At 44.8% G+C, this 13,460-nt stretch overlaps 2 protein-coding genes and 2 non-coding genes across 5 annotated transcripts in view; 1 reads left to right on the top strand and 3 right to left on the bottom strand.

Moving 5' to 3' along the window:
* Tcp1 (t-complex 1) overlaps window positions 1-7,428 on the bottom strand; it is a 32,909-nt gene extending 25,481 nt beyond the window's left edge. Inside the window, exons 1-9 of one of the 2 annotated variants that reach the window (XM_038338631.2) lie at window positions 7,222-7,428; window positions 6,029-6,114; window positions 5,730-5,858; window positions 4,044-4,141; window positions 3,584-3,694; window positions 3,055-3,236; window positions 2,478-2,604; window positions 728-903; window positions 266-389 (exon numbers count right to left, since the gene is read on the bottom strand). In XM_038338631.2, the coding sequence (XP_038194559.1) occupies window positions 266-389; window positions 728-903; window positions 2,478-2,604; window positions 3,055-3,236; window positions 3,584-3,694; window positions 4,044-4,141; window positions 5,730-5,858; window positions 6,029-6,114; window positions 7,222-7,285 (1,097 nt within the window). In that variant the 5' untranslated portion in view covers window positions 7,286-7,428. The remainder of the gene's footprint in view (window positions 1-265; window positions 390-727; window positions 904-2,477; window positions 2,605-3,054; window positions 3,237-3,583; window positions 3,695-4,043; window positions 4,142-5,729; window positions 5,859-6,028; window positions 6,115-7,221) is intronic. The other variant, XM_038338629.2, reaches the window with a different exon arrangement.
* LOC119822072 lies at window positions 86-208 on the bottom strand. Its single transcript, XR_005286678.1, has one exon. It is a non-coding gene; the product is annotated as a small nucleolar RNA SNORA20 (small nucleolar RNA).
* On the bottom strand, window positions 3,773-3,909 carry LOC119822077. The gene has a single exon (XR_005286683.1). It is a non-coding gene; the product is annotated as a small nucleolar RNA SNORA29 (small nucleolar RNA).
* A 599-nt stretch (window positions 7,429-8,027) lies between the features above and the next one.
* Window positions 8,028-12,212, top strand: Mrpl18 (mitochondrial ribosomal protein L18). Its single transcript, XM_038338635.1, has 4 exons — window positions 8,028-8,222; window positions 8,483-8,669; window positions 10,424-10,655; window positions 11,835-12,212. The coding sequence occupies exons 1-4, from the start codon at window positions 8,171-8,173 to the stop codon at window positions 11,904-11,906; spliced, it is 543 nt and encodes a 180-aa protein (XP_038194563.1). The 5' UTR covers window positions 8,028-8,170; the 3' UTR covers window positions 11,907-12,212.
* Window positions 12,213-13,460: the final 1,248 nt, after the last annotated feature.

Here is a 13,460-nt window from a genome sequence, read left to right as displayed (position 1 = left end):
TAGTATTTTTTAATTAACGAGGGCAGCATTAATACAAACACCCTTGGTTAAATCCTGCTCACATTTAAACATAAGGCACCAAGAACAATGTTTAGTCCACGCAGAAGAGACAAAATTCTATCTCAATTCACAATGGTCCAATATAACTTTATCCCATGCCTAAACGGCTTCTATCACTGAGAGAATAGAGCAGCAAGTAAATGGAAAAGAATTCTTTTCACAACGGAATCTGTATTGCTTTGTAACTTACAACAGTCGTTCTTACTTTTTTATTAAGATCAGCTCATCATCACAGATTCTCTCCTGGACTACCTCCTCTGCCTGTCCCAACATCGTAGCCTCAAAAGTCTCTTCGCCTTCCAGATTGGCCAGTGTGGACAGGATAGTTGCTACATGAGAATCATAAGACACATTTGTTTTCATGACTGTAGTTTAGTCATTTTCCTCATGAGAAGAGCAATGTAGTATTTCAAGGGCACAGATAAGACACTACCCCTTAACACAAAACTGTCACTTTAAGGTCAAATCAGTCCACTCATTTCCAACAACTCAGCAGCAAACTACTTTTCCAATTACCTAAAATAAATAAAATATGGCTCTATAAATCTATCAGAGCACAACAGAGAAAAACAAAGTTTTTGAAACTCATTGTCAACATTTCAGTTCAAAGACCTGTGACCCAGTCACATATTACTAAGTAGTGTGTCTTGGGCTGGGAGAGACCTACCTCCAGAAGCTTTAGCAATGCGCTTGAGGTCCCTTTTTAAAACTCTTCTCACAGCCATGGCACCAGCCTCCACAAAATACTTCAGACACATATCATCTATCCCACCAGTGGTGAGAATGACATTGGCCCCAGTCACCAGGATCTTTTGAATTCTCTCCTTGGTGATATCTGATTCTCTACAGAGAAAATATTTCAGTAAACCCAAATTAACAACTTTAAAATTTTAGATAACACTGCTGTAACTCTGACTTGTTATTCTTTTATTCTTTCCCACTAAAATCAAAAGTTAAATCAGTCCAATTTATGTTAATTTCAAGCACTTGAAAGTAACATTTGCTCTTACACCAACAATCAATTCCTAATTAAGAGTAGCAAAAAGAAAAACATACCCCCTTGTGCCCTCTCCCACGTTAAGGATACAGTAGAGAATTAATGGCAACTCCCAAAACAACATATCACTAAAGCTGTGTGAGCGGCAGAACTCAAGCCCTACATAGTGGGACAAGAAAGTGATTCATGCTGGGCGGTGGTGGCGCACGTCTTTAATCCCAGCACTCAGGAGTCAGAGGCAGGCGGATCTCTGTGTTCGAAGTCAGCTTGGTCTACAGAGCTAGCATAGCCAAGGTTACACAAAGAAATTCTGTCTTGGAAAAAAAAAAGTTTTAGTGCAGAGTTGAACAGCAGAAGTTATTTAAGACCAGGAAATGAAGAACCCTGAGAGGTTTAAGAGTAAGTTAAAGAGCAGATGGTGAAGATGCTTAACATCCGAGGCAAGGCTATGATTGTACAAATTTACTTTCTTCAAATAAGCCTATAATGCCAATGTGAAAAAACTGGGAAAATGAAAAGACTTCAGAGACAGAAACCAGAGTTGTGTAATCTATCAGTACAGTCAGCTTGATCAGAAAAGTATGAGTTTATGAAGTTATGGTAATGGAAGGTACAGCAAAGGTACCCCTGAAGCAAAATATAGGTTTTGGGCCAAGTTAGGCAATGAGAGTTTATTTGTGGACATTTCTTTCTTTCCTTTGATTTTTTTTAAAGATTTATTTATTTATTATATATACAGTATTCTCAGTGCTCTGCCTGCACGCCAGAAGAGGGCACCAGATCTCATTACAGATGGTTGGGAGCCACCATGTGGTTGCTGGGAATTGAACTCAGGACCTTTGGAAGAGCAGGCGGTGCTCTTAACCACTGAGCCATCTCTCCAGCCCCCTTTGTTTGGTTTTTGAAGACAGGGTTTCACTGTGTTGCCCTGGAACTTCCTCTGTAGACCAGGCTGGCCCCAAACTCAGAGATCCCCTGTCTCTGTCTCCTAGATGTGTCACCACAGCCTGGTTCATTTGTGGACACTTCTAACAAGCCTCAGATGAACCTACCAGGAGGCAGTCACATGTGCCATGGAAATCATAATATGAGATTTAAAAGCCAATTACTGCAGTCACGTCACATCTCCATAATGGACACACTGGCTATACAACAGCAGTCCCCTAAGAGTAAAGTGGAGCGGAGCATGCCTGCTGGAGCGACATCACAGCAGCTGCAGCCAGCACTGCCAGCTGTGTCCCACCACCTTAGTACATAGTATCTTAGGAGAGAAGCCACACACAGTACCCAACACTTGAGGCAATGCTGCTGTCCATGATGACCACAATTCATCAGCTTAAATGATCGGACATGACTGGATTGACTAACCATTACTTTATAACACAAACATCCTTTCACAGGCAAAAATCTTCCCATATACCTCTGTCTAATCTGGTCCAGTTTCTCCGGGTCTGTAATAACCACCTGCACACCAAGCTTCATTTTTGTTTTCTGCAGGCTGAAGTCAAGACAAGCAATTTTTGCATTAACTATTCTCTTGGGCATGCCTGTAAATGAATAAAAGGTCAACTATAACAATGCTAGGGCTCATAAAAGACAATTATCCTTAAATACGTAACAAAAAATATCATGTTACACATAAACCAAATTTAGATGGCAATTTATTACACTAAACCTCAGGAAAGCCTGACAGTCACAAGTGCACACAATTCATTTCAATCTATACCCACAGCAAATTCTTAAAAAACAGGCAGAGTTTCACTGTGTAGACAAGGCCCTAAATTCAGAGACCTGTCTACCGATCACTCCTCAGTGCTGGAATTAAGTGCCAGTGCCACTATGCCTGGCCCCATCGCAACTATTTAATCCTATGGAGATGTATACTATGGAAAACACATACAGAGACAAAACCAAACCAGCCAAACAACAAAAACCAAAACAAAGTGACTTGGAACAGTAGCATTCTCAATTTTCATGTAACACTGAATCTTACATACCCTGCGATCCCACCACACAGTTGAGTGCATAGCCGTTGATCAACATGCTTTCTACCTGACTTCTCCCATGGGCTTTCAGAATGTTAACAGAATTGACTGGATAGCGAGGCTGGCCTCTCGTATCTGTGTATTTGACAGCAAGTACAGCATCCACCACCATATTGGCAAAGAAATCACCATTTCTGAGACCACAGTTAAGGACAACAGACATGGAATAAAATACCCAAGGACACAAAAAGCAATTCAACTAGACTTTTTAAAAAATAATTCAGCATGAAGAAAGCACTATTACTGCCGTCGAGGTGACTTCTATCTACTCACCATCTACATTTCAAGCACCCCCACCGTGGAAAGGCTAGAGAGGCAGCGGCGTCAGTCAGTTTCAGCTGTTTTTCCTCTAACTGGATCAATTTGTATTAGACAAGCATTAAAGTTTTACCGCATAAAATCAACGTTCTATAAAACCCAGCCTTATTTTTAAGAGTGAAAGGGTGACAGGGACAAATTTCACTAGATCATTTAAGGATACATTCCAATAATTTTGGAAGACATGGATGTCTTAGCAGCATTGATCAGGCAGTCTCTTCCAAGTTCATCTGTGTTAATAATTAGGTTCTCACTGATATAGCGCACTGCTTCCCTGTTACAGGCACGGGAAAGAAAATTTAAGCACACTACTCAAAAGTTGTGTGTTTCACCACATTTAACACGCTGTCAATGTCTTCTGTTGAGCCATTTCATATAGGAGGAAGACACCAAAAAGTCCTCCCCCTTCAGATCACGGCACTTTTCATCTATCCCATAAGCATAGCCACTAAAATCTATTAGGAGAAAACGTGGTAGTCAAATGGGAAAAAAGCACCTGGGTCGAGTACTTTAAATAGGACCACCTGAATGCTAAGGCACACCGTTCCAACATTTACATCAGTCACAACGTAAGACAACTACAACCACTACACAAGCAACGTTTTCTTTGAATGTAATCTTACTTGCAGGCAAGCCGATAGCCACTAATAACTGATGTTGGGTGGATTTTCTGTTTGACTAGTTCATCTGCATTTTTCAGAAGCTCTGCTGCAATAATTACCTGTTGAGTAAACACTACATTAAGTATTTATAACATTCAATATGCACGGTGCATGCAGAAAAGCATTAAAATGACCTAACATCCTTTACTTATTTGTTTTTTCATAACAGGGTTTCTCTGTGTAGCCCTGGCTGTCCTAGAACTCAAAAGACCCACCTACCAATGCCTCCCAACTGATGGGACTAAAGGCGTGCGCCACTATGCCCAGCTATGACCTAGCATTACTAAGCAGCCACAGTAGACAAGCTGAAAAAATAGAGACCACTACAAAGTACTCTGTGTAAATGGTCCAAGCTACAGACACCAGAAAAATGCTAAAATCTCAGTACAACAGACTTTATATCCATTACGTTTAGAGACTGAGTGTAACAAAAGCTAAACAGCTAACATTTGAAATCATTTGTGCTAGTCTAGTATTTTTTTTAAACTTTAGCTTTTTAAAAAGATTTATTATGGGGCTGGAGAGATGGCTCAGTGGTTAAGAGCACTGCCTGCTCTTCCAAAGGTCCCCAGTTCAATTCCCAGCAACCACATGGTGGTTCATAACCATCTGAAATGAGATCTGGTGCCCTCTTGTGGACGTGCAGGCAGACCACCAAATACTTAATCAATAAATCTTAAAAAAAAGTATTAAAAAAATTTATTATGTGTACAATGTTCCTCCTGCATGGACACTGCCATGCCAGAAGAGGGCACAGACCTCACTACAGATGGTTTGTGAGCCACCATGTGGTTGCTGGGAGTTGTACTCAGGACCTCTGGAAGAACAGCCAGAGCTAATGTTAACATGAGACATCTCTCCAGTCCCCTAATCTAGTATTTTTAGCTAAATCTTAAAATCATTTAAAATATGAAACACTAAGAACCATTTTTCTGAATTACAAAACAAAAGAATTTGTCCCCTTCTTTTGAAAGGAGTTAAGGTAATTGCTAAGTCACAATATCTATAAACAAGTTAGACAAAGGTCATTTTCATCATTTAGGAACAGATCCCATTAGTTAAATCTCTACATTGGATAATTCATCAGTGTATGTCATTAACCACACTTGCTAACTAGCTAATGGCCTTGTAAGGTAGCAAATTGACTCCCTCAAATTTCTACTCTGAATCCCCAAGATTTCCTGCCCATATTTAAAATTCGAAAGTATCTATTAAACAACAAACCAAGGAGCCCAAACATTCTCTTCTTTAATGAACTCTTTTCTAAGCTGGGTGGCGGTGGCGCACTTTAATAACAGCACTTGGGAGGCTGATCTACAGAGAGTTCCAGGACAGTCTCCAAAGCTATAGAGAAACCAGGTCTTGAAAAACATAAAAACAACAACAACAAAAACGAAACTCTTTTCTACATGTAAACATTATCACCGCAAGGGGATTAAATGAGCCCCAAATTCATAAGAGTTCAGTATTTATTCAACTACCTTAAGTTCCCTTCCTACTTAAACTGTACACACTAGTCACAATGATTCATTTTCAGATGTTTGTGAGACCGTAAACACCTGACTCATTTCTGACCTAGAGCACACGATTCTGCCAGGGGTTCAACTCTCCTGACTGTTCTCTAGGCTGTCCCAGGGAGCCTCTCACCACTGAGGTAGTTCCATCTCCAACTTCTTTGTCCTGCAGGTCAGCCAGCTCACAGAGAACCTTAGCCGCAGGATGCTCTACCTCCAGTAACTTCAGGATGGTGGCCCCATCATTAGTAATGGTCACATCCTGAGAAATATGAAGGAAGCGGTAACCTCAGAAACCAAGCTCCACGATGCCACACACTCAGCTTTAATGTATTTAGTTAAAAACAAAGACTTTACAGAGAAAAAATACTTTCAAGATTTTATTGAAACTATTTTTATCAAAGTAACTAAAACCAGTTAAGATATACTTACACCAATATCATCCACCAACATTTTATCCAAGCCAACTGGCCCAAGAGAACTTTTAACAATGTTGGCAATAGAAGCTGCAGCCATAACTGTAGAGGAACAGTGAAAAAAAAATTTTTAGATCAACTCACAAATTAAGAGACACTCAACCACATATGGTTTTCTCAAATCTACAAATCTGTACTTACTCTTTTTGAAAGACAAAATTACCTATTTAAGAACCAGTGAAGGTTAAATATTTTTATTTTGAGTACTGATATGTCATAAGTTCTAAAAAGTTCAATGACTCAAAAAATAAGTACAAAATAATTGATTAGAATTTAGTTTATGTGCATTGGTATGAAGGTGTCATATCTCCTGGAACTAGAGTTACCAACAGTTGTGAGCTCCTACGCTGGAAACTGAACCCGAGTCTTCTGGAAGAACAGCCAGTGTTCTTAACTGCTGAACCATCTCTCCATCCCCGCAAGAAAAATTCAATGGGACACTTCAGCCTGCTTCACTCCAGCAAACTTTTAGTAAGAATAGTAGTTCGTCTGGGTAGTGATCGTGTTTCGGAGGTGAGGGAGGCCTTAATAACAAAATTAATAAACATAACCACGATTCCAAGCCGCTAAATGCTTTCGGAAACAGGGTCAACTACAGCAAGGCACGTGTTAATTCGTACTACCGCTAACAGCCGCACGGGTAGCTCAGTACCGCTTCCTAACACTCGCTTTACGTTCCGTTAGGTTTTCCTGGGTGCAGCTGTCAACTGCGAGATCTGGACATCCAAGCACCCGCCCGGCCAGAGGTAGCCCCGCAAAGCCCACCTAAATTCTGCAGGCATTTCCTCGTGGGCCAAACGGGTCGTGTCAGGGTTGCTCCCACCCGGAAGAACCAGAACAAAGGGGCCGTGCGTGGGGCGTGGCAGACGCGGAGGTCTGGAGCTCGCCTTCCGTGCAGAGCTGCTCTCCCTCGGGGCGTGGATGCCCACACCCATCCCGGGCGCTCCCCCAAAGCGTGCTGTGCTCGAACGTTCTTCCCTTATACGGAAGGGCGCCTGGGCGCCGAAGCGGCCCGCGGGTGAGGGCCTCGCTGTGCCCGGTCTCCTCGGGGAACTTCACGGTGCCCAGGGGGTGGCCCCGGCCTACCGACCACGGTCGGGCCTCGGCCTGCGCCGTCGCGGGCCGGGCCCCGGATTCCCTCGCCCTTACCGTTCTGGGAGCGGATCGCTTCCCCAGTGCTGCGGTCCCCGAACACGGACAGAGGGCCCTCCATCTTCAGGGAGCCTGGCCGACCTCACTAACACCGCACACAGCCGGGATCTCCGCTCCGAGGTCGGACGGCGGCCACCACGGCGGCGACCACAGCGTGGAGAGGCCCGAGCGGCGCGCGCGCGGGCTGCTGGGTAACACGCCCCGCCCGCTGCGCACTCTCCGCTAACCGCGAGGCATGCTGGGAAAAAGGAGTAAGGGGGGTAAAGAAACGGAAAACACCGGAGGCGGAGGGCGGGGCACCTACAACTTTCGTCCTATTAGAGGCTGGAAAAGAAAGGCGCGAAAGTGGGGGACCGAAGTCAGGGACGGAAGGACTGGCACACTTGTTCGGGTTGCGCGTGCGCGTTTGTACATTCTAGAGCTTTCTAGAAAAGTTGGTAGGGCTGAGTTGGGGTGTGGTGGGAGGGGCGGCCGAGCGCCTCTCGTCTGAGCTTCCCCCATGTTTAGATGTAGGGGAGCATTCGGCGAGTCGGCTGAGACTCTATCCGGTCTGGCCGGAGCGGACAAGGTGCTTCCGCTCTTTGAGAAAGCCGTGTACCCCGCTCTCCCCGAGCCCTGAAGCGTGTGCGCCCCAGTGGTGTGCAGCTCTGCGGACCAGACACCAAAACGACAGCCTGGGCCAACGCGTGACTCAGGAATGGCTCCCGGGAGCGTGCCCCGCCCCCGCCCCGACGTCAGCGCCGATTGGCGGACCGGAGAGACCGATCGCTCTCCTGACCACTCAGCACGAGGGGGCTTGTTGTTTCCGGGTCCTGGAGGTCCCAAGGGTGTGCTGGCATTTGTAGCTTTTCCCTCAGTTAAAATGGCTGCGTCTAGTCCTCCTCTCGGACGACCGTGAGCGAAGAGAGGCAGGGCACCGGGAGGCTTTGCCTCCATCCCGTCGGCGATGGCGCTTCAGCCGCGGTTCTGGAAATGCCTGTCTGTTTGCAGGAACCTGGGTAACTAATCTCGCCCCGCTGAATTGGCTGTGCCCTGGTGCACAGGACACGGGGATTTGCAGATCCGATTTAGCACCCCAGGTTCTGCGTGGGAAAGTGAACGCACAATCACACCGGGGTGGCGTTAGAACGTTATGGGTCTGTGGTCAGACGTCCATTTCTCCCCTCTTCTGGGCCTCACGATGGGAATGGTTAGAGCATACCCCTCGCGTGCTCGTGTTCGTCATTTTAAAGATCATGTGGTCGTTTTCATTTCCTAGAGTGTGGGCTGGCAGCCCTCGCGACCAGTTCCACACCAGCGATCCAGCACGATGTGGCGACTAAGGAAAACGAAGCTGTGGCCCCAGAGTTCACCAACCGGAACCCTCGGAATCTGGAGCTCTTAGGGGTAGCCAGGAAAGAGCGGGGCTGGGCTACAGTGTGGCCCAGCCGTGAGTTCTGGCACAGGTAATTAAAGTCGGCTGTGCATAGCACCTTACACGTCATTTTCATCAATGGCAGAGAAACCCGAGGTTGATTGAGTCAGAAGGATGACATGAGAGTAGAGGGCAACCATGGAGCAAACAACTAATACTTGTCCAGAAGACAACGTAACGATAATTCGAGAATAAGAGACTATGTACTGACGACTCTGAAGACGTGACATGTCAAATATTGAGATCTAGTGGGCAGTGGTAGCGCATGCCTTTAGTCCTAGCACTTGGATCTCTGTGAGTTCGAGGCCAGCCAGGTGTACAAGAGCTAGTTCCAGGACAGGCTCCAAAGCTACAGAGAAACCCTGTCTCGAAAAAACAAAAAAGCTGAGCTCTAAAGAACAGGATGATAATCATCTGCCACGAAGGACAGTCTGGTAGAGGAGGCTACTGGGCTGGGATTGGTTAGTGTCTCTGAGGGACCCTCAGGTCTGTGTACCTTGAGTTCAGTAAATAAAGTGTGAAATGTGATGGAAATAAAGTAGTCAGTGTGAGCTGGGCGGTGGGGGCGCACGCCTTTAATCCCAGCGCTTGGGAAGCAGAGGCAGGTGGATCTCTGAGTTCCAGGCCAGCCTGGTCTACAGAGCGAGTTCAGACATAGGAGTGTTACACAGAGAAGCTCATCTCCAAAACAAAACAAAACAAAACAAGATAAAAAGAGTAGTGAGAGTACAGTTAGGTGATTACCTTGTAGTTGGGGTAAATAACACAGAATAAAGTTTAGGCCTTAATTTTTTTTTTTTTTTTTGGAGACAGGGTTCTTCTGTAGCTTTGGAGCCTGTCCTGGAACTAGCTCTTGTAGACTAGGCTGGCTTCAAACTCACAGAGATCCACTTGTCTCTGCCTCCTGAGTTGGGCCTTAATTTTTAAGGTGGAGAATAAAAGGAAAGCCAGCTAAAAGACTTACTAGAAATGAGATACTTGCTTTAAAAAGATTCTTTTTTTCTTAAAATTTTGTTTGTGGAGGTTGGAACAATAGCTCATTGGTTAAAAGCACTTACTGAGCTTGCAGAGGACCCAGGTTCAGTTCCCAGCACCCACAACTGGCTGTAACTCCAGTCTGTAACAACAATATACATGTAGGCAAAACACTCATGCACATAAAAGTAGATGTTAGATTTTATTCTGGGACAACTGTGAGGGCCAGACCAGACCTTCAGCACACAAAGTGTGTGCTCTGCCTCTGAACTGGACTCTCTGGCCCCCAAATGCCTGTGTATTGAAAATATTGTATTTGCCAGGAACTATGCGAGTTGCTTTGAATTTGTGATTTTTCTTCATTTAATTATGTACACTCCATTGAGAAGCAGGTGTAGTACTTTTCTCCACTTGACAGAGACCGAGGAGTTGAAAGGGAGGTAGACAGGATGAGCTAAGATTCAGACATATTTGTGTGTGGCCGTCGAGCCACAGTGTTAAGATGATTGCCACTGTGTGGCAGGGTGCAGGTGGCTTGTGCTCGCTTCCTCGGTATTTGTCAGCCTGGGAATTCTCTCTTTTCAGTTTGCTATTCGTGTGTGCATGCACACAGGTCTTTGTGTGTGCCACAGACACCCACGTCACCCACGTCACATTGCAGCTTGTAAGGCCTGGGGACTGAGTTTGGGTGGCGAGCCTTGGCACTGAACTGTTTTAATAGACCTAGTCACCAAATTCTTGAGAAACATAGGCATTTATTCCCCTGAAGTAATTTAACTTTTTGGTTTATTCTCTTTTCATCCCTCTTAGGTTGCGAGTTATAAGGACTCAGCATCACATAGAGGCAGTGGTTGAGCATCAAAACGGCCAGGTGGTGGTTTCGGCATCCACTCGGGAATGGGCTATTAAAAAACACCTGTATAGTACCAGAAATGTGGTGGCTTGTGAGAGTATAGGACGAGTGTTGGCACAGCGATGCTTAGAAGCTGGAATCAACTTCATGGTCTACCAACCAACTCCTTGGGAGGCATCCTCAGACTCGGTATTTTCATTTCTATATATTTACATAAAGATAAAAATTTGGGGGGTTGGGCGGTGGTGGCGCATGCCTTTAATCCCAGCACTCGGGAGGCAGAGGCAGGCGGATCTCTGTGAGTTCGAGACCAGCCTGGTCTACAAGAGCTAGTTCCAGGACAGACTCCAAAGCTACAGAGAAACCCTGTCTCGAAAAAACCAAAAAAAATTTGGGGGGTTGGTGGTGGTGCTCACCTTTAATCCCAGCACTCTCTGAGTCTGAGGCCAACCTGGTCTACAGAGTAAATTCCAGCATAGCCACAACCACACAGAGAAACCTGTCTAGAAAAACCAAAAATAATAATAAAATAAAAATTTGTTCTGGTGTGGTAGAAGCAGAGGCAGATGGAGCTCTTGAGTTCAAGGCAGGTCTACAAAGCAAATCCTTTCTAGTCAGGGATATAGTGAGACCCTGACTCAAAAAAGGGTGGTAAGTTGGTTATTGGTGACACAGGTCAGCTGTCGAGGGGTTGAGGCAGAAGATTATCAAGTTCAAGGCTTGAATAACTTACTAAGACCCTGTCTCAAAATTTTAAAAGGTGGGGACTAGGGCTGTAAGTCAGTGGTTGCTCTTACCTAGCATGCTGTACATCTTGTATTTAATCCATAGTGTGTGCACACATGTGTGCGTGAATACACACTCACATACACACGATACAAAACTGGGCATGCAGCTCTGCGAGTACTGCCTAGCATGTGCAGCCTCTAGCAACATACAGAATCAGTAGAGGGCATTTTGTTAGTTCTTGGTATTAGATATACTTACATTATTTTCTGAGGATATACCATGTGTTAGACCTGTGGCTGGGTTGACAGCATTTGATTTTTGCAAGTCCACAGGAGCTACTGCTCCCATTCTCTGCACAAAGTGAGGTCAGTCAGTATTGCAAGTTTCAGATGTAGGATGTGGGAGCCCCTGACGTCTAGGATGTTAGCACTGTACTTCCTGTTGTCAGACTGGCAACTTGTCCATGTAGTTGAAGATGCTGATCACTGATATCTCTCCATTTCCTTCTTATGTTCTTAAGATCACTCAGAGAAAAACCAATGCAGGCCAGATGGTCAGCAAGATCAAATTGTTTGTCTGTTGGAAAGCAAACATTTTTCAGGTTTTCTGAAGGCTGTTTTTCTTTGCTCTTCAAACCAGATAAAATGTCTACAGAACGCCATGACAGAGGGTGGTGTGGTGCTTCGGGAGCCTCGGAGGATCTATGAATGAAACAGTAGCACCAACTGCTTTAAAGTGTAAACACAAAACCATCAGCTCCTCCAGCCACTCGAAGGAAGAATCTGCTCCTAAACAGAGAAAGGCAGGCTTTTGGAAGGAGAACCAGACTGAAAGCTTCATAATGATAATGTAACAGCGGAGAACCTCTTCCCACTTCTTTATGTGCTTGTGTGGTTTTGTTGTTTCAATGAAGGGCAAACTTGTCCCTTTTTGTGGACATGAGAGATACTTAAGAAAAGCAATCACGAGTTATAACCATCTGCAGAACAAATTAAAATGTTTATAACAAACTACCAACCCTTGCTGTCTTTTTTAGCGTCTTGTGGCTACGGAGGAAATGTGAAGTTTCTGTAAGGCACTGACTGTCATGGATGGCTCCTGGCCAGTCATCAGGGAGTGAGGATTGCTTGCTGCCCAGGATGGTGGCTGGTGTTTTGTTTTGTTTTTTAATGTCAGTGTAATTGTAAACTCAGAAATGCTATGGCAATATTCTGCAAATGCCTTCTAGACTTCCCTAGACTCACTCCCTAGTGATTTCAGGAAAATCTTAGAAGTGAGTGTGAGGAGCAGCCAATGAGAGGTGGAAATAATAGGTGATGACTGTTCATTAAGAATTCAGATCTGGCTGTAGAAAAGGCTTTATTTTATTTATTTGTTTATTTTTGGTTGAGATAGGGTTTCTCTGTAGCTTTGGAGCCTGCCCTGGAACTTGCTCTGTAGACCAGGCTGGCATCGAACTCTGAGATTAAAGGTGTGCACCACCACTGCCCAGCTAGAAAAAGCTTTATAAATAGTCATACAAGGGACTGGAGAGATGGCTCAGTATGGTGGAGCAGTTGCTCTTAGAGAGGAACTAGGTTCTCTAGGAACAGACTCCCAAGACCAGAATAGTAACTCACAGCTGGTACTTCAGTTCTAGGAAATCCAGCGCCCACTTCTGGCCTCTATAGGTACTGCACACATGCACATGCCTGCCTGAGAAACATACACAAAAAAATTATGTATTAAGAACGTCATGCAAGTTAGGTTGGAGCTTGGAGAGATCATGGCAGCTCTCAGTTGATAAAATGTGAAAAACATGTAAACATGGTGGATTTTGGTGCAGTTTCCAAATATTGGGTACCTCAATAGCTTTACTTGGGATTGAAATATATTACTTTTGAGAATTCATTATTTTAGAAAATGACAAGCATGTACCTTTTTTGTTTGTTTGGTTTTTCCAGACAGGGTTTCTCTGTATCTTTGGCGCCTGTCCTGGAACTAGCTTTTGTAGGCCAGGCTGGCTTCGAACTAACAGATCAGCCTGCCTCTGCCTCCCGAGTGCTGGGATTAGAGGCGTGCGCCACCACCAGCCGGCGTACCTTCTTTTTTAAAAGTCGATTCTGAGGCATTCAGCATCTAATGGCATAGGAATCCTCTTTGCTCAATAAATACCCAAGTGAAGGCAAAGTAATGATAATGCCAGCACGAATATATATTTTTTTCTTCCCTCCGGTTAAATACGGATTGAAGCACCTTACTTGGAAGCTCAGGTCTGTAGGAGAC

The sequence above is a fragment of the Arvicola amphibius genome, chromosome 8 (assembly GCF_903992535.2).
Source record: "Arvicola amphibius chromosome 8, mArvAmp1.2, whole genome shotgun sequence".
In the NCBI taxonomy this organism is placed as follows: Eukaryota; Metazoa; Chordata; class Mammalia; order Rodentia; family Cricetidae; genus Arvicola; species Arvicola amphibius.
This window is presented reverse-complemented; position numbering and strand designations above follow the sequence as displayed.